Below are 18,823 nucleotides of genomic sequence, written 5' to 3' on the forward strand. Positions count from 1 at the left end.
AACAAAGTTTCTAAAAACAGAAACAAGATGGCACAGGAGTCTCTTTATTCTTTGCTGAGAATTAGTTACCACTTATTTATCAGACCAATCTTACCTATTCCTTGCTGCTGCTTGAAAGAGGTTTTTCAAGGACCCTGCTGACTTCTTAATATTTTTATAACTTTTTTTTTTTAATGTTTTTCATACACATCACATCCCCAAATCCTCAGTATTGGAAAAATTCTCAGTAGCTCCAACAAGAGCAGATCCCATAATGCTTACTATGGTTATACAGCTATTTACACAGTTACACAGCTGTTGCATTTTTAGTTAGAATATGACAGACACTATTATTGAGGATGTGATTTTATACCTGGTACATCCCTAGGGCTGCCATAAGATAAATGCATTTAGCTGATGCACAGATGTGAAATAGTTTGAAATAGAAATGCTTACTATTTCTAGTCAGATCCCAGTATCTGCAGTATTTTCCTCTGGTCTCTAATGCCCAAGTAGCTCTTCAGTTTATTTAAATAGGGACTTTCCACCTCTCAGTCCTTGATGAGAGATGATTCTTTGCCTCCAGGCACAGGCATCCTTTGGGACACTCCTGTTTATTCCTGTTTAACTTATTACAGAAAGACAGAGAATTATGGTTGCAAAGAAGAGGAAAATATTCTGACTTTCAAAGATACCAACAGAGTTTTCCTCTTTAATTGGAAGACTTGATAAAGCTGATGGGGTGCAGGCAGGTAAGTTTTATTTCACTTATTGTGGTCTATCTCCTGCTCCAAACATACTGGAAAGAAATTTTTCAAGTATTATCATCTTTAATGTATTCCCTGACACAGCCTTAATGCCTGAAACACTGCAACTCGACATACTGAATCTTATCATTAAGTTAGCTACCACAGGGTTCTCAAACTATGCTCTTGTGACTGGTGACTCAGAAGTCTTCTCAGGGAGTCTAAAGAATAAAATATTTTTTCAATTTAAACAGTAGTGAGCAAGGAGTTATTAAGGAAGGTATGCCAGGGAGGGATCTGCTGCTGTCATCTTAGCACTCAGAAAGGCAACACTAAACCAGCACTGCCTTGTTCAATGTATATCATGTATGCTAGCACTCACTAGTTTAATAAACACGTTGTTACTTCTAAAACCGTGCTTAACTATTGCAGTGCTAGCAAGAGAGCCGCTAGGTGTAAGAATTTTGTCAGGATCGTTTGGCTACTTGCAGCTTGTGAGCTCCCACGCTGGGATTTCACAGCTGCTGTGCACTGGACGGGTTGCTGGCACACCAGGATGCAGGGCGGCGTTTTTTGCTCCAGCTGTGCCTGGCTCTGCTTTTCTTTTCATTTTCTGTCTCTTCCTATGTTGAATCATTTCAGATAGTTTCTGAACGTCTCAAAGAGACCTCTGAGGAATTAACAAAACATCCACATTATATAGAATCTGTGTTTACGTACAATTTCACTATGTGGTGCTACACTGTACATCTCTCTGTGGCCATGCTTCTTGTTAAAACAAACATTTAAACAGCTTTGATTTGAAAACATGACATTTGTACTGAAAAGAATTTGTAATGTGATTTAGGTGCTCTATGTAATTGAAAAACAAAACAAAACACCACTGTTATGTGCTATAAAGGACTCTTTTGTTTTCTACAAAATTTGATTTGTTTACTTGCCCTGCAGCCATACTGAGAGAACAGAATAAATGGCAACACCTCTTTGGTCTATTTTAAAAAAGAGTCATGAAAGGGAGAAAGAGAGTGGCCAGAGGGCTATGAGGAAGAAGAGATGAGTGCTGAGATAAAAAGCAGCCCAAAGGAAGATTACAAGGTCTCAGAGAAAAAGATCAATAATGGTGTTAACAATGGAGCTGCAAATACAACTATTTGCATTTTGAAAACTTTTTTTCCCTCCTGCTTCACTATGTCCAGAGTATCTGGAACACTCTCTGCATAGATAAAGCACCTCTGAAAGGACAGCATTTCAATGAAAAGTCAAGACCCTGAGGATGCCAGAATAGTATATGGCTACTGGAAAAACCAGCTTACCTTCCCTGCCCATTGCTTGTTCTGTAAGAAGTGAGGATCTGAGACTGCTCTAATTTACAAGCAACTCTCAAACAACTCTCCACCGATTCTGTCTCCTCCCTTTTCCTTTTCACCTCCCTAGACCTTTCACCGTTTGGTTCCCTTGAGAAAACCATGACGAATTTCCACCTGGAAACTTCAGTCTCACTGTTAGGTAGTCTCTTTTTTTTTCTGTTTTTGATGGCCCTTCCTCTCCACCCTCTTTCTCTTGACACATTGAGACTTTTGACAAGGTCAAACAATCCATCTTAGTTTCTATATTTATATCTGGGAAGCTCCCTCCAGCAGCACAATAGCATTTTGGATAGGACAGTTTGACGAAAACTGTAGATAGGGAAGATGGCCTGGTTAGAAAAAAAAAAAGAGAGAGAAAGCAATTAAAAAAAAATGAAAACAGCCTGAGTGTTCATACAAAATAAGCATCCACTAGGTACATAGGGATTTCTGACCACAGAATAAACACTGCTTAATGGCTCCACAGAATAAAAGTTTAGACAATGCTCTGTACATTATTTTGCCAGCTTATGGGAGCAGAAAGACATAACGTGTCTTTGTTATATATTTGGCACTTGAGAATGCAGTGCAATAGCAAAGGCTAGCACCAAAAGAAGCCATGAAGTGCAAATGCAATGAATGAGAGATGGCTGAGTCAAAGAAAGTCAATAAACATTAAATGGAAGGAATAAACTCAAGGGCGAATGAAAGCAGGCCTGTCTAGTTGAATATATTAATTGAACGTATTAGAAGATAAGTGAAGGACACAGACACAGAGACATGAAACCAGAATGCTGAATACTTACAGGGAACATGCTGAAATAGCAATCAAGGGAATTGAAAAAAGTCAGCAAGGAAGGCCTGTAAAAGAGGGAAGTGCAGGAAAGAAAAAAAATGAAATAAAAAGATGATGGGTTTAAAAAAAAAAAAAGCCTATTAAATATTCAAAACCAAATGGAAAAATAGTAATGGGAACCTGTCTAGGAAAGAAAAAAGTGTATTTACAAGCATGAGAACAGTCAACAATACTATAGCAATAGTAGAAATGGAAAGGCAATGGTTTCTTTTGACTCAAGGTGGAATGCTGACTACTCTGTGCGAGAGCTAGCATTGGCTTATGAAATGATATGATGAAACTTGTTGTGCGACACTGTCCCAGGACAGATTGGTGTCATGTGAATTACAGCTACCCAAAGCTCTGTAGGAGCATGGAGTTTAAACTTCCATTCTTTGCCACTCTTATTTACATTTACATTCAGCATGTTCATTTATATGGAAAGAATGAAATTATGTTAATGTCAAATTGTCCAGATGTAGTTTGAAAACTGTGATATTTGAAAATATCACAGATTATCTGGAAAGCACCTACACAAAAAATCAGTCACTGGAAGGAGGGAATGTCATCTCATAACCACCCCCAGCCCTTCTATACCTATAGCCTATAATCCGAACACCTATAATCCTTGTTAGTTATTAGTTAATGAGAAGTGATGGAGTCAGCTGTGCAAGCTTTGCTTCCTTCTCAGGGACCTCCCTTGGAGTCTCTTGCCGGAGCAATAGTGCAGGTTTCCTTTACCACATCTTGTATGGGGACAGTGTGAATGGCCCCTTGAGAATGTTCTTCTTTTCGTACCTCCATGGAAAATAAATATACAGTTGGGTTTTTCTACTATGAAAATGCAACTCCCCTGTAGTGATACACAGAGCCACAGCTTCAAAGACAGTGGTGTTTTTTTTTCCACTTTCCTTCCACACTGTTTTTTCTGGTACACAGAAAAATCCTTATTTTTAAAATGTTGATAGCTTCAAGAGTGAATTGTCTGAATCTGTTTTTCGTTATTTATCTGAATTCTCACAGGAAGTGACCTCCGAAGGTACTGCAGGTATTAAAAGCTGTAATAGTACCAGCCCTGGGCATTTCTTTGCATTGGCATTAGAAAAATGGATCCTAATAATTCAGTAACATAAGAAATTATTCAATGTCATCAAAATCTCAGATATATGTACAGCAGAATAACCTCTAGATTAGGTCAAGAATCATGTTTTTCACCTGGTTGTCAAGTTGAGGGATTTCTCCAGTGCACTACAAAAGGCCATTAAGATCTCTTTCCCACTCATCCTTTTATCTCTAACTGGGGAGATTCATTTGAAAACACCTCGATGACTCTTACCCACAAAACTTCCTTATCTAACTGCATGTGAATCACTTCAAAAGGAGACACGTTTCTGTTGGCAACCAAAGAAGCAGCCTTAGCAACAAGACAGCTGGAGTATTTTGTTTTCAGAATGTTGCTTGTGGACAGTATGTTCTGCTTTCTGCTTCCCCATGGCACTGCTCCTTCAGTGTTGACTTAGTATTGTGTAAGAGTCAGTCACCGGTTCATAGCAAAGACATCACTTGCAGGGCAGATGACGATCATTTTACCTTTGATGCTGTTCCCTTTACGAAATAGTGCATGTGTACTGACTGATGAAAAGCTCAAAATGTGATTTTCCCCCATAACAGAACTACCACAAAGAAATGTGTGAGGAAGCTGATGGTTTCCAAAACCTCGACTTCCCTGCAGAAACCATAGTGGAGAATTGTATCAAAGTATTAGCTCTAAAGGCTCACATCTCAGCCTGTCTTAGCATCTGGTGTTGAGAATAGTTGTATATAAGGTGTATATAACAGTTGTTAATAAGGTGCCTTATATCTATCTTCTTAGCAGGAATAATTCTGGGAAGAATGTTATGGTGGAGAAAACTGGAAACACAGAGCAAGTGGGGGTGTTATTTGGGCTAATGTCTTCACAGAACCGTTGGGGAAGCTCACTGAGAAAGCAATGCCAAGACAGCATTCATGAACAGTCTGGTGTTGTAATAGTTTCCATGTCCCAGTCCCACATCTGTGTAAGGAAATAAGTTATCATATATATTTTGATCCTATTAAAAAATTCAAAGTACAGGCAGAAATAGAAAATGCACTCATACCTTCACCCATGTCCCTTCTGTCTCCTCCTGCAGGGGCTGCTGACATACTGCATGCTGGTTTGATTCCCTTACTTATGTTCAAACTGAAGTCTGAGTTGGATGAAATCCAGGAGCTAATCCTAGATACACTCTCCAACTGTCTGCGTGTGGAGGCTTCTGAAGCTCTATCAAGTGGTGCCATTACCATCCTGAAGCAAAAGCTCACACATTCATCGGTGACCATCAGAAGCAAAGCAGCTCGGGTCCTTTTAGCAATTGGGTAAAAGAAATCTATCTATAACACTTAAGCCCAAGAAAATGCTAATGAACTCAGTCAAGTCTATTAATGTACAGTGGGTATTCCACTATACATTGAAGCTTTTATATTTCACAAGGAAAATAATATCAGCCTGTACGCACACACAGGTTGAAGACCTCTAAAAATCCTAACTGCTACAAATCACTCAGGAAAGCACAGGCTGATGAGAAGTCGTTCCTTCTCCTCCTATTTTTCTTCTGTATTATATGTCTTCTGGGCCATGTTAAATATTCCCCACATTTAAGAAGCTGGAAAGAAAGAGACAGAATTGACCTGAAAGAATGATTCCTTGCAGACCCCTAATATAGCAGTTGGTTTGAATCTGTTCAGGGTTCAACAAACTGGTTTCTAACTAAATTGCCATTAGGAGCACCAGCACACTTCTTCCTACATCCTGTTCCTTGCTGCTGCCGATCAATCTCCAGCATATCATAGAAAGTAAAAAGAGAAAAATCCAAACACCACCTAAAAATAGCCTAAAAATTATTAAGCCCACACACATAGGTTAATATGATAATAATTGGTATTTTATCAGCAAGTAGACTTAATAGACAGCAGGCATAAACAGACATCCCCTCTCTTTTCATTGCGGCTGGGTAGTGGTGCTTGCCATCTGTCTAACACTCAGAACATTTCGACTCCAAAGAGAACAGAGAGGAGGACTGTGTCAGCACCACCGTCATGAAACGAAGGAGCGCTGCAGGGGGCCAGGCATGGGGAGAAGCTGTGGGTAGTTGCATGGTTAGCAGACACAGTTCAAGAAAGCATCTTAACCATCTTTTCTGCACAGTACCCATCCAGAGGGAAAAGTCGTGGTAGGTGAAGTTATTCCTGTGCTGGTGAGCCTGTTAGAAGACACAGATCCTGAAGTCCAAGCTAGTGCAACAGGAGCGCTGATGTTTGCTACCGTTAAACCTCAGGGTAAGAGAAAGAGACAGTTCTGTTGGCTGCTGTCCGGAAATCCAATTTTAAGGCAACTTAATACTTGTGCCCCTGTTCTCTTCCCCCCCAAATCCTCTGTTTTTAGTAGCATAAAAGCTGTGCCAGAAATTGTAAGATCAGGACATTTCATAGGCAGTTTCTCACAGCTAAAAGAGGAGTGAATATTAATAAGGCTGGTTGTTCTCTCAAGTAAGTTACAAGACACTGAAAATACTAACTGCTAAATTTTCAGTGTGATGAGTGAATAATTAGATATAAAAGACTCTTAATAACAGTAGTTGTATTCCTATCCTCCTCTGCAACTGTCCCCCCCATCTTCCAAAGACAACAAAGGCGTGGATCTCAGTGTTTGAAGTGTCTTTAAAAATAGAGGAATGGAGGATGTTCTTAAGGGCATCTAATCCCCCCAAAAAATAGCTTATCCTATCACTTGGTGTCTCACACCTTCTCAGATAATTTCTTGCAAATGAAATAATAATGTGCAAGGCAGATAAAGTCAACTAAGATCTTTTTTCTTAAAAATAAAAGCTAGCTGGCAGCTAGCTTTGGTTTTCAAGAGAAAAGCATGTCCTACCTCTTCACACTGCACAGTCTGGGTGTTCAGAGCTGTAACTGGGCAGGGAGTCAAAAGAAGAAATTCAAAATCTTGTTGATTACATGCAATAACACATTTTAAAGCCAGTGTATTTTTCCACAGGGAGATTCTCAGCCCTAGGTGCTGAAGCCATTCCACCTTTACTGAAGTTGGTTGCTGGGGAAACCAGCAAAGCCCGTCTGAGCGCAATCAAAACCCTCACCATGCTGGCTGAGCTACCAGAGGGCCGCAGGAAACTCCTAGATCATACAGACATGTTTCAGCAGTGTCTGAATGATCCCTGTGAGGCAGTGAAAAGAGCTGCTGAAATTGCCATCTGTGTCATCAAATGGAAACCTTACTGAAGATGTGATGTTTCATAGAGATCTATTGCCCTCTGTTGTTGTCTTGCTGTAAAAGTTGCATGATTATATGCGACCTTCAAAACCCAAACTCTTTCTCAGTTACTCAGAAACAGTTACTCCTGAAAAGTCATTTGTCAACTGTTTCACATCTGTCTTACAGGTCACAAGCAGAGCAATGGGGAAAAAGGAAAGGTAGCAAGTCTAGAACTCTCCACCAGGAGTTATTTCCTGAGATACCAAGTTTTTTTCTGTCATACAAGAAACTGATCCTTTGTGTAGTCTTCGTATTCTCTCTTTTTTCTGTTTCTTTTTTAATCTCAGCCTGTCAGACACCAATCAATAACTAATTATATTAGAAAGAAAGGTTCATAATTAACCTCTCCAGCAGTCGTGGCTGTGCTGGAAATTGACCTAGCAAAAAGCATTTACATGAGTTTTGTTGCAAACATATGTTGAACACAGGATTAGAACCATTTAGAGCATCATCATTGAAAAAATCAATGGCAATGTCATAGAAAACCTTCCCCTAGGGAAGTCTGAGGCTTTCCCAGCCTGAAGTATAGCCAAATTCTTTTCAGCACCGTTGTAACAAATTCTGTCACTGACAAGACTTGCCAGCAATGAATCTGGTACAGGGCCCCAGTGTCCTGTGCTAACCTCCACCCATCCCTCCCTGCGATGAGGTTTATCCATGGGATGCTCCAATGCCCCCAGCTGATAGCAGCCACCACTGTACCTCAGTGGCCCCTTCTGAGCCCCCTCTTGCTGTGTGCCTGCAGCCCCTCCCTCAGCCTTAGCTCCAGCCATGGCCCATGTTCTTAACCTGCTGGGGATCTCAGCAGGCAGCCTTTCCCATTCCATGTGCTTGGCGCCAGGCTCGGGGTCACCATGTGCAGCTATCCACGCTTACAGTAAGGAGAAAATAAGCCAGCAAGGCTTTACTGTGGTAGCCCTTGGAAAGCTTGGCTGGGGAACCCAGTGCCTCCAACAGAAGAGGGATCAGCCCTGATCTGAAGTTGGTTAGATTATGGAACAAACATGCCTCTGCATTTGGCTATTACTTGGTGTTTTGTACTTTTGTAGAGCTGTGGTCTACCCTTTGAGTAAAAAAATAAATCAACAAATATAATGAAAATGGAGGTGTTCTGCCAGAATGGAAGAATTTTGCTATTGTGGCTCATTTTGGGGGGAGAGGGAGAGTTTGAGAGGAAAGCCAATCCTAATATTATGGTCTAGTCCAACAGAAGTTGGACAAGACAGTTTCCAGAGGTCCCTTCCAGCCCGCAGTATTCTATGATTAATGGCTGTCTAAACAAAGAGATGAGGAGATAAACAAAACAGAGAACTGAAAATGTCACTTCCCTAGTTGGAAAAAAATGTTTTTTTCTAATGAATTTTACTTCACAGAATTGAATATAACATTGAAAGTTCAAGCTGTCTGTAACAAGCCTATCCAAGAAGACATAAATTGCCTGAAGGAAATAAGGTAGTTTCTGATTTTAGAGCTGATGAGCAGATGAAACAGGAAGTTCGGTAATATTTTGCTCACTGTGTAGTCAAGGCAGGTCACTACCGATATTGTGAATTCCTCTGTCTGCAGTTGCTAGTGTGTAATTTAAGAGGCATCAAGAGAAGGCCTGTGTGAAGAAACGAAGCAAATTTGCAGGACAATTCCTGGCCATTAGAAGTGCCCACGACAGCTGTCATGGTGCAGGTGACTCAGCTTCACAGGAAATCCCATTTATTTTCACTCAGGTATTTGCTCTCACGTGGTGTTCTTCTAGACAGAAGTTACCAAGTTGTAGTTAAACAGAAGCTGCACCTTTGTTACACTGGAGTTATCTGTCAGGGCTGCTTTTTTACTGCAGAAACCCAGTGTCCCACTGCAAACTGCAAATCGTAAGCTTATTCTAGCCACTGCAGGCGTGATTAAAGTTAAAAGGTTTCTCTTCCATAGCTTAACCAGAAGAAGACTTCCCTGTCCTATAAAGATGTGATTTAAAAGCATTGAGTCAGTTGGATTTGTTCCCTCTGGGCAGGGTCTTGGAGGAACTCTGCCTTTTCAGCACACTTATGTGCACAACAGACATAAGGCACTCACGTGTAAAATATGTCAATGCCTGAGTGCATCCAGTTCGATAAGTGCGAGACAGAAGAATGGAAGTCTCACCTACACTTACAGAACTGCAGTAGGAAAACACAGTAATGATCATTTTGGCTCAGTTTCAAACATCTGTCACAGCCTTTGCCCTGATAAGTTAGGTATTGCATTTCAATGAGTTAGCAAAATAATTAGTTTGTTCAGATGTAGGAATAAGACCATCCAGACTGAACTGCTCTGACAAGAAAAAAAATTAGCCGACTTGGACCTTAAGCACTGCACTCTGAACATCTGCCTGATTGTTGCTTTAGAGACAATATGAACTGTTTCCAAATCAGGTTCTAACATGGTATCAGCGTTCTTGTCTTACACACATGCACAGTACAAAAATGGAGCAAAGCCTTAACTGAGCTCTGAAGTATGGACGCTAGTGTATTTCTCAATCTCCCTGTTAAAACAGCACCTGTAAGATGGAAGATAAGAGCAGAGCCCTGAGATAGTAGTGGGGAAATCAAAGCGATCAGGAAAAAGTCCTTGAAAAAGTTTTTACAAATAGAGAAGATAATGGTGAAAAACTGAAAGAGCCAGGCTGACCCAAAATATATTTGAAAGAGAAAAGGAAAAAAAAACACTCAGCGGCATGAACAGAAATTGTAGGGTACGAAGAATTAAGTAGAAAATACACAGAACAATCCCGGATTTTTTAGGTTTGGAATTCTCAGTATTTTATTCTCCATTGTTAAACTAACTTAGATTCTCTAATTTAGCATATAATCACTTAATGACTTTTCATACCTAAAAAGAAAATAAAGTCCTTATGATGAAGCATTTGCTTTCTCTTCTGAGATACACAAAGTCTTGAAACAAAGGAGAACGAGATGTATGAAGTTATACTAATGCTGATTTATAGGTTAACCCAAGATATCCTCTAACCCTAGCAATATTTTGATTTCTGTCAGTTATTACTTAATTGCTGAGTACCACATTGCCCTTAAGACAGTGAACAAAATGAAAAACGCATCCTAGAATTCTAGTACTGACATTCCAATAAAATGAAAAGACCCCCTGTAATAGCAAGTCCAGGGGCAAGAACAGGTGGGGTTATATTCCCTAGGAACTTCCCCAACAAGACAATGACACTGATATTACGTGATTCTAAATGGACAACCTGGAGAACTGAGAGTGTTCTATGAGCCTTCTCTCCTTTCTCAAATGAGGACATGCTTTCCATCCTGCACTCCATGATTCTACATCATAGATTTAGCCCTAGACATGTGCTTATGTCAACACACAGCTGAGGAGTAGCGCCAGTTCTGAAATACAGTGCGTACAGGGAGTGACAGGGCTGTCCACAGTTATCTTCCCACTTTGGAATGAGAGACAAACAGCCCTCAATGTTTGAGGTTGGGCAATTAGTTAGCACTCTAGGTGTCAGTAAAACAATCAGGTGGATCAAAGAAACACAGCAGAATGACTGACAAGTGCTTCCCCTTGGACTGACTTAGCTTCCAGTTAATTATACTCAGTAATAAAGCTGCAATAGAATTCATCACAAAAACGCTAAATATCCTTTTGTATTGCTTCATACATGCTTAAATTAACATATTAGATATATATGCCTAGGATCTGGCACTATCACATACTATAATTAAATTAATTGTTTCAAAAGAAATGCTGTGTATAGAGCAAGGCTGCCTTTAGCACTACATGCTCTACTAACAGTGTTCTATGCTATGACAACATCAGCACCTCAGCAGATTTTAACATCAATGGAAAACAATTAGTCTTTTTGGCTCAAAGCCAACAACGATTAAGGTCCCGATAAAATTACTGTGGTCCTGGGTCAATACTGGAATTAATTCACTTACGTTCTACACAGATCAAGTTTTCAAGTCAGCTGCCCAACAATTCTGTGACACCAGGAGGAGAACATGGGAGTTTCCAGGAGTTCATGGGAAGTGAGACCCTTGTATATACCAGCCTGGTATGCAACATTCCTCACAGGTAGAGCTCATTTTGAATGCAAAGTTTAACATCAATTTTTTCCCTATAAGTTTCCAGAAAGTTAAGAATATCATACCTTTCTTCTTGCAACTACAGATTCATTTCCCTATCCGCATTTGTTTTCAAAAGTCCAGGAGCTAGAAACCATTCTGTTCTCATATAAATCCTGCTTTGGGAAGTAGCTACATTTAATCTCTCCATGTCCCAAAGCAGGGAGGGTTTTTGCTTGCCAGAACCATATTTTGTATTAAAAAAAAAAAAAATCAAATTCAAATTAAAAATGCATAGAAGTTAGAGATTTGTCTAAAGAGCACACAGATTTGGCTGTTTATTACATTAAACCGGAAGGGCAGAATGTGTTTTTTGTGACTACATGCAAAACTCACATGCTGAAAAATTCAAGCCCAGGATCTATTTCTGTCAAAGTTTGTAAACTTGAGTGAGTGAAAAATGATTATAATAGTTTGTTTTAAATGTAACTTGAATAAAAGTTTCTAGTCATAAGCTCTGATACTGTAAGTAAAAATGCTACATGGAGTAAGGATGAGTTCACACTTACCTGAGCTTGAATTTCTCCCAGGTACCCTAAGGAGAGCAGGGGAGCTGCTCCAGCTGCTCTAGCCCTAAGCACTGCCAGGTGAGGAGAAGGCGGGTGTGGTAACTTCAGGGAAACTACTCTCGTGCAGCTGGCTGTGGTAGCTGACAACAAGATGTAGTGTTCCTCAGCAGGAAAAATAAGCCAACCTGCTTTATTAATAATAAGGGTAATAACCTGGGCGCTGCTGCTCATTATACTGTCTTTCATCGGAACAACGAGTTGTTGGAGTGAGTCAAGTTTTACTCCACCCTTTAAGTTCTCTAGAACAGGCAATACACACTCCATTAAAAATGCTGTGAATCACCAAGAATTGTTTGTTGGTCCTGGAGTTGCTCATCTTGGCGACGTATCGCCCTCTGTTGTTAAACCTGTGATGCTGCATTTCAGGTTAAACAAGGGAAGCTGAAGCGGCTGCTCTCTTCCCTCGCTTTTTTGCTGCCTCACAGTAACACCGCACGTGCAGAACACTTGCGGAGACCTGCAGCTAGGCAGTAAGAGCGTTACATTAAAAACAAACAAACAACCACAGCAGCCCTCCTTCAGAAGAACTTACCCGTGACCCCACAACCTTTCAGTCACCCTTCTCTCTGCAGCGTGACCCAAGGAATATTGGTTTGTAATGCTCCTCCAATCCAGTCCTTCAAACAAATGAACTCAAGAGTTCTTCAAAGACAATAACCAAGGCTCTATAGCATTTCTCTGAATGTCAGCCAACACTAGTGATAACATGTATTTATCATTTCTCTTTGCTCCCCATTCTGTGTCAGTTTTACTTCTCATGAACATTCCTAATTTTGCCAGTGGAGAAAGTGACCCAAGCAGGAGTCGAGCCAATTCACAGTCACAGCTGCTGATGTTACTCAGTTCACCGCAGTCACTTGCACCTAAAGAACTTAGCCTTGGGCTAGGCCTTAATTCACCATGGGCATTTTGGTCAAAACCAAGCAGTGATTACTGCACATCTGTTCCAAAGTCGGTGCATGAGCTTTTCCCTTAACAAAACAGGAATAAGACCAAGTTCTGAGTTCTAAGAGCAGAGAGTTCTCGTAACCAAAGTAATTAACATTTGCAAGGTACTTGGATACATTTGTTGAGTGGTACAGAAAAATGAAAATATAAATGAAGAGTGGTTACCCTTTCCAGGATTTGGCTTGGAAATAAATCTATCTAGTCTTGCTTAAATGACTAGGATCTAGTCATGCTTAAGTTAAAGATCTGATTTGTTTGGAATGTGTTCTTTACATAGCAGTGTTGCAATTGACTTACAGTGCTACTATGTGATTTTCTTAATTGTATTTTAATTTCTTTTGTATTGCTCATTTAAAATACTTTATGTCTAGCTAAAAGCCGTTAAAATAAGTTGTAACCCTACGTCTAACTTGACAGCATAAGCCAGATGTCTCAGGGTCACCCAAGACAGAGTTGTATTATGCTGATTTTTTTTTTCATTTACATTTTACTATTAGCCAGGGCTACATCTGGAGTCTCTCCATTAACTATAAGTACTTCAAAATTTACAGTCAATTTACATGGAACAAGTACGCACTTACTATTTGCATTTCTAAAGCATGAGAAGGCCCAGGACTGTTTAAGCTAGTTTTTGGGTTTTGTCTGAGAGTACCCCACAGCAACAGCTACAACACAGACACAGTTCCACTGAGAACTGAAGAAAAGTCACTTTCTTCCTTAAAATCATGAAGCTGCTCTTGAATGCAATACCTACCAACCTGAGGTGGCATTTAACTGTTAATATAAAGGTAAAAGGTTTTATCAATTGTCCACAGGAAAACTGCCCTGCATTGTGCAATTCTACAAAATTAGAGGACTACCCTAAAGAGTAGTCAAACTCCACATAAATATTTGAACCCTGGCCTCTAACAATATCCAGATCTGAACCAAGCAGGTTGATGAGGATGTACAATGAATGTCCGTATTAAAATTAATTTTTCAAGATACTTTAACCCTGGAAAGAAAATGAAGTGACAGTGACCAATTAACAAGGAGGTCATCTAAAGACTGATCAGCCTACTAGGATATCATATGTGCTGTTTGTCTTTATCCAAATGGCCATGTAATTTCACCATATTTTCTTTTTGTAACAGAGCATGACAAAGAGGGATCTGGGCAATCCTCTTCTGGAAGTTTTCTTATTTGCTGTCCATTACTATTACCCAGAGCCAAAACCTAGACACTAAAGTTTCTCTGTCTTCCATTACATTATATAAAAATCCCATCATTTTGTGGACACCAAATGCTTCAAAACATACAAATACTTTAATACATAGAAGTCTTCATAATCCATTAAATATAATTAATTCCATGGTCTTTAAAATATATTACTGTATTAACTGTAAGAAAAAGGTTTGCAGTGGTATTTATACAGCGACGATTTAATCTGGCCTATGCAAACCCTTTCTGTATACTCCAGACATTATACAGTGAAGAGCAGCAGATCATTTGATTTTAGATCCAAATGAAGAAAAGGCACTGTCAGAAGATTACAAAGTGAGAGTGATTAAAGCTGCAGGAGTTAGCAGCGATGTGGTGTAGCATGGACAGAGATCATCCTAGCTTCCTATTTAGATGCACCTATTGCAAGTCTGATGCATCCTGCTATAGAATGCTGTGGGAAGACATATCACACTGAGATGCTTTGCAACAATGCAGCAATGTGCAATAGCAACAAGGCATTGTGCTGTAGCTTGACTACAGCAACTGATGTCTTTTTTTTGTACTTGATTTCCCAAGAAGCTGAATTAGATGATAAGATCTATTGCTTTTTGCCTTGAAGAGTTACATCTGCCTTCTCCTGTTTATCCAGCTGGTTTCAAACTTACCAACTGGAGACAATCAGACTGATTTGGCCGTGGTCCCACAGCTGTGACTGTTCTCCTTCATGAACTGTTATGTTAGCTCATACTGTCCTACTGAAGTTTCATACAGCATGAATTATATTTCTCATTGAAGTCTTCAGAAGAAAGGTTCACAGTTTTTCAGAGAAATAGTACAAAGCTCTCAAATGCACTGGAAAGCAAAATGCAAAACCAGCATTCTGATGCTTTGAGCTTTTAACGATGTTTATGGATTGTTTTGTAGTACAGTTCATAGACAGGCAATACATTAACACCATCTCCAGGATCAAGAGGTCCTAATAACTGTGGGTAGAGATCAACTTTGACATACCAAGACAGGAATCAATCAGTAATAAATAAATAAATATATACACACATACATATATTTTAATACATAATATATATGTGCATATATATAATGTGCTGTATGTATATATAATATATGCATTTTGTATAAAAAAGCTTCACATTCAAGTACAGTTACATATTAAAATATACAAGAGGGGGACCTTTTGAAGTTAACGTTAAACAAAGAATCTATCATAAGTAGAATTCTTATTAGGATCATTGAATTACGTTTTGCCTAATTTCAAAAGGCAATCAGTTCAGATGGTTGGTGTTCCACTCATTACTGAGAAACACAGCATAACGAAAAATATCATAGAACGTGAAAGTGGAAAAAAACGATAATGGAAAGTTACATATAGTGTCAAATATATCAGTATATACATAAATCCTTTACTTAAGATATTCTGTACTTGGAGGGAACAAAAGTGATTTTTTTTAGCTTGAATCCATACAGTCCCTCAGTTGTTTGTTTGTCTTAGTAATCAAATTATTGTAGAAAAAAGAAAAAAAATGCATGATCAGAAGAGAAATGGTTGAAAATTAAAGTAGTATCAAAGATAAAAGATAGTTCAGATAGTTCACAAACCCTGATATATGGCTCATGAAATACAGTTCAAGCAACCTTGTTCTGCACCTAAAATATGAAATGTATCACCAGAAGAGAGAATATTGGATGGAAATTCTGAATATTGGATGGAATTCTGAACTTGGAATGATTTGATTTCTAAATGGAAGTTTTCTCTCTTGAAATCTCAGTAGTCTTGATCTTTAGATTGTTGAAATTATGATCACAAAATCAGTGAGTAAATCACCCTGATTTTTACAAACTTAGACCATGAAAATACTAAATGTGTCTAACTGTAAATTTACAAGTCATTGTTTTTGCTTGACAATACAGTACAATTTCAGAACTGTAATCAGAGGTTTATGCAAAAAAGGCATGGCAAAATACAGCCACAGTCAATAGGATGATGCCATTGACATTCACAACATTTCTCCAAAGTGGCACTTCTGATGTGTCAGTCAGTTTCTCCTTCAATGCTTCCTCTTCCTCCTTGCTGAGTTTGGGTCCTTTTTGTTGGTCTAAGCCACAGAACCAGTTGTAAGCTTTCTTTAAGCATCCTGGTTCTTCACCTGCCTCTGAAACTGGAAGGAATAACACACTGGTCATGAAACATAAGCACAGACCACTGCATGCACTAGAAGTTCTCTATGACTGAGGACCTTCCTATATTTAATATAGCAGCGCTGGTTTATGGTCTTAGTTGCATGGAAACATTTTAATATGAGGCAACAAGAATGAAGTTAATATTGTGTTTTTACAGCTCAGCCAGAAAAAAAAGAAAAAAGTGATTTTTCTAAATGGTGCAAGAGGGCCTTTTGTAGCATGGAGACTTGATCAGGTATTTGAGAAGCAGACCATGCTGCAAAGCTTAACCTGTTATCTCCATTTTTTCAGTACTTTCTACACTTCAAATTAAAAGCCAACTAAATTAATTTTAGGATACTTATGAAAAAGAACTTGACCACAGATCCAAAAGCCAAGCAAAGAAAGCTGATGGTTTTTCCCAGATGGATGTCTGGCAATTCACTTTCATTTTTCTCCCCACCACATCTTTACACCTTCGATCCTGGCTACTACGCACTATTTCCAAAAGAATTCTCTTTATTTCATTCCAACTGCTAGAGTCCTATGCAGTTCTGCCAAGGTATACCACTTCTAACCTAAAGCGTTTCCACTGTTTTAGTCATAGGACTACCAACTAGCTATGTAGAGAATAAGAATTTCTCCCTTTACTTCTGATCTACACTAAGAGTGATAGATTGGTAGAAGGCACCTTACTAGCCCTTTAAATATGCGGGGTTGTGTTTTTGGTTGTTACTGGAGGTAGGGCATGTTGTTCTTTAAATACCGTGCACGTTACTGTCCCTTCAGGAATAGAATAGGGATTCTCAAGTATATTGATAGCATCTACAGATATTGCAACATAAGTTATTTAGCAATTACCTGACTCCTCGTCTTTTTCATCAGGTATGTCCTCCTCATCATCTGCATCAAGATCAATACGTTCCTCTTTGCTGTTCCGCAAGGACCAGCACAAGCGGTAAAGCTGCCATGAAAAAAAAAAAAAAAAGAGTTTACAAAGGTACAGCCTTTGTACATAGAAACAAATCAGTCTGGCCAGCATACAAACAAGCTGTAGGATCACAGCACCCCAGATGTCTGGGAAGTCAGCATCTAAGATTATTACTAGTCACTGGAGGCCTGTGACAGATAAATGAAGACTATTTCCTTCGCTTTCTTACAAGGACTGTATGATGTGGATAGCTGAGATGCCAAGCAGTAATAAGCCAAGTAACAGTGCTTAAAACTAGTGATTTCACTTATTTCCATGTCTCTAGAAGCAGGAGTGCAATAATACTCACATGTACATCAGGAATGGGCTTAGTCATGAAGGAGACTGCCAGGATAACGATGGCAGAAACTCCAAAAAGAATTATTGCAAAGTAAAGATAATGAATCCCACAGATAACGAATGGACAGTTGGAAGGTGTCACACAGCTGCCAGTTCCATAGGCAAACTCTGCAATCATTCTGCTGAGTCCAGCTAGCAGCCCAAACATCAGGCCCCAGAAGGCACCCTGCAGACAAAGTGATAGAAGTTATCAAAATGCATAATTTCAGGCATGGAAATGAACTCTAAGCTGTGAATAGTTGCTGGAGGAAACAAAGAGGTAGAATCACAGAATCACAGAACATCCTGAGTTGGAAGGGACCCACAAGGATCATCAATTCCAGCTCCTAGGTCTACACAGGACCACCCGAAAATCAAACCCTCTGTCTGAGAGTGTTGTTCAAAGACTTCTTGAACTCCAGCAGGCTTGGTGCCCTGACCACTTCCCTGGGAAGCCTGTTCCAGTGCCCAACCACCCTCTCAGTGCAGAACCTTTTCCTGACACCCAGCCTGACCCTCCCCTGTCCCAGCTCCATGCCATTCCCTCAGGTCCTGTCGCTGTCCCCAGAGAGCAGAGCTCAGCACCTGCCCCTCCGCTCCCCTCGTGAGGAAGCTGCAGGCTGCCATGAGGCCTCCCCTCGGCCTGCTCTGCTCTGGGCTGAGCAAACCAAGGGACCTCAGCCGCTCCTCATACCTCTTGCCCTCTAGACCCTTCACCATCTTCATAGCCTTCCTTAAGACACTCTAATAGCTTTATGTCCTTCTTGTATTGTGGCACCCAAAACTGCACACAGTGCTCGAGGTGAGGCTGCACCAGCACAGAGCAGAGCGGGACAATCCCTTCCCTCAACCAGCTAGCAGTGCTGTGCTCAGTGCACCCCAGGACATGTCCCTTTTGGCTGCCAGGGCATACTGTTGACTTAGATTCAACTTGCTGTCAACCAAAGCCCCAGATCCCTTTCCATGGGGCTGCTCTCCAGCCTCTCATCCCCCCATCTGTATGTACAGCCAGGGTTGTCCTGTCCCAGGTGCGAAATCTGGCACTTGCTCTTGTTAAACTTCATGCAGTTGGCGATTGCCCAGCCCTCTAATTTGTAAAGATCTCTCTCCAAGGCCTTTGCACCCTTGAGGAAGTCAACAGCTTCTCCCAATTTAGTGTCATCCACAAAGTTAGTATACATTTGAGTCCTGTATTCAAGTCATTTATGAAAACATTAAGGAGACCTGCCTCTAAAATGGAG

The 18,823-nt window shown here is 40.0% G+C and overlaps 3 protein-coding genes across 17 annotated transcripts in view; 1 reads left to right on the forward strand and 2 right to left on the reverse strand.

Annotated features, from left to right (window-relative positions):
- RSPH14 (radial spoke head 14 homolog) overlaps positions 1-11,879 on the forward strand; it is a 95,488-nt gene extending 83,609 nt beyond the window's left edge. Inside the window, exons 4-6 of the mRNA XM_080560112.1 lie at positions 5,078-5,303; positions 6,133-6,263; positions 6,982-11,879. Of these exons, the coding sequence (XP_080416238.1) occupies positions 5,078-5,303; positions 6,133-6,263; positions 6,982-7,223 (599 nt within the window). The 3' untranslated portion in view covers positions 7,224-11,879. The remainder of the gene's footprint in view (positions 1-5,077; positions 5,304-6,132; positions 6,264-6,981) is intronic.
- GNAZ (G protein subunit alpha z) overlaps positions 1-13,046 on the reverse strand; it is an 87,568-nt gene extending 74,522 nt beyond the window's left edge. For both annotated transcript variants that reach the window (XM_080560107.1, XM_080560105.1), the window contains exon 1: positions 11,888-13,046. The gene's annotated coding sequence lies outside the window, so the exon portion shown is untranslated. The remainder of the gene's footprint in view (positions 1-11,887) is intronic.
- A 1,132-nt stretch (positions 13,047-14,178) lies between these two features.
- The window catches only part of SLC5A1 (solute carrier family 5 member 1), a 63,241-nt gene continuing 58,596 nt past the window's right edge, over positions 14,179-18,823 (reverse strand). For all 14 annotated transcript variants that reach the window (XM_080560049.1, XM_080560038.1, XM_080560050.1 and 11 more), the window contains 3 exons: positions 17,554-17,769; positions 17,135-17,237; positions 14,179-16,272 (listed from right to left, as the gene is read on the reverse strand). In XM_080560049.1, coding sequence (XP_080416175.1) covers positions 16,052-16,272; positions 17,135-17,237; positions 17,554-17,769 — 540 coding nt within the window. In that variant the 3' untranslated portion in view covers positions 14,179-16,051. The remainder of the gene's footprint in view (positions 16,273-17,134; positions 17,238-17,553; positions 17,770-18,823) is intronic.

Source organism: Anser brachyrhynchus (genome assembly GCF_964034855.1).
Source record: "Anser brachyrhynchus genome assembly, chromosome: 17".
Classification (NCBI taxonomy): Eukaryota; Metazoa; Chordata; class Aves; order Anseriformes; family Anatidae; genus Anser; species Anser brachyrhynchus.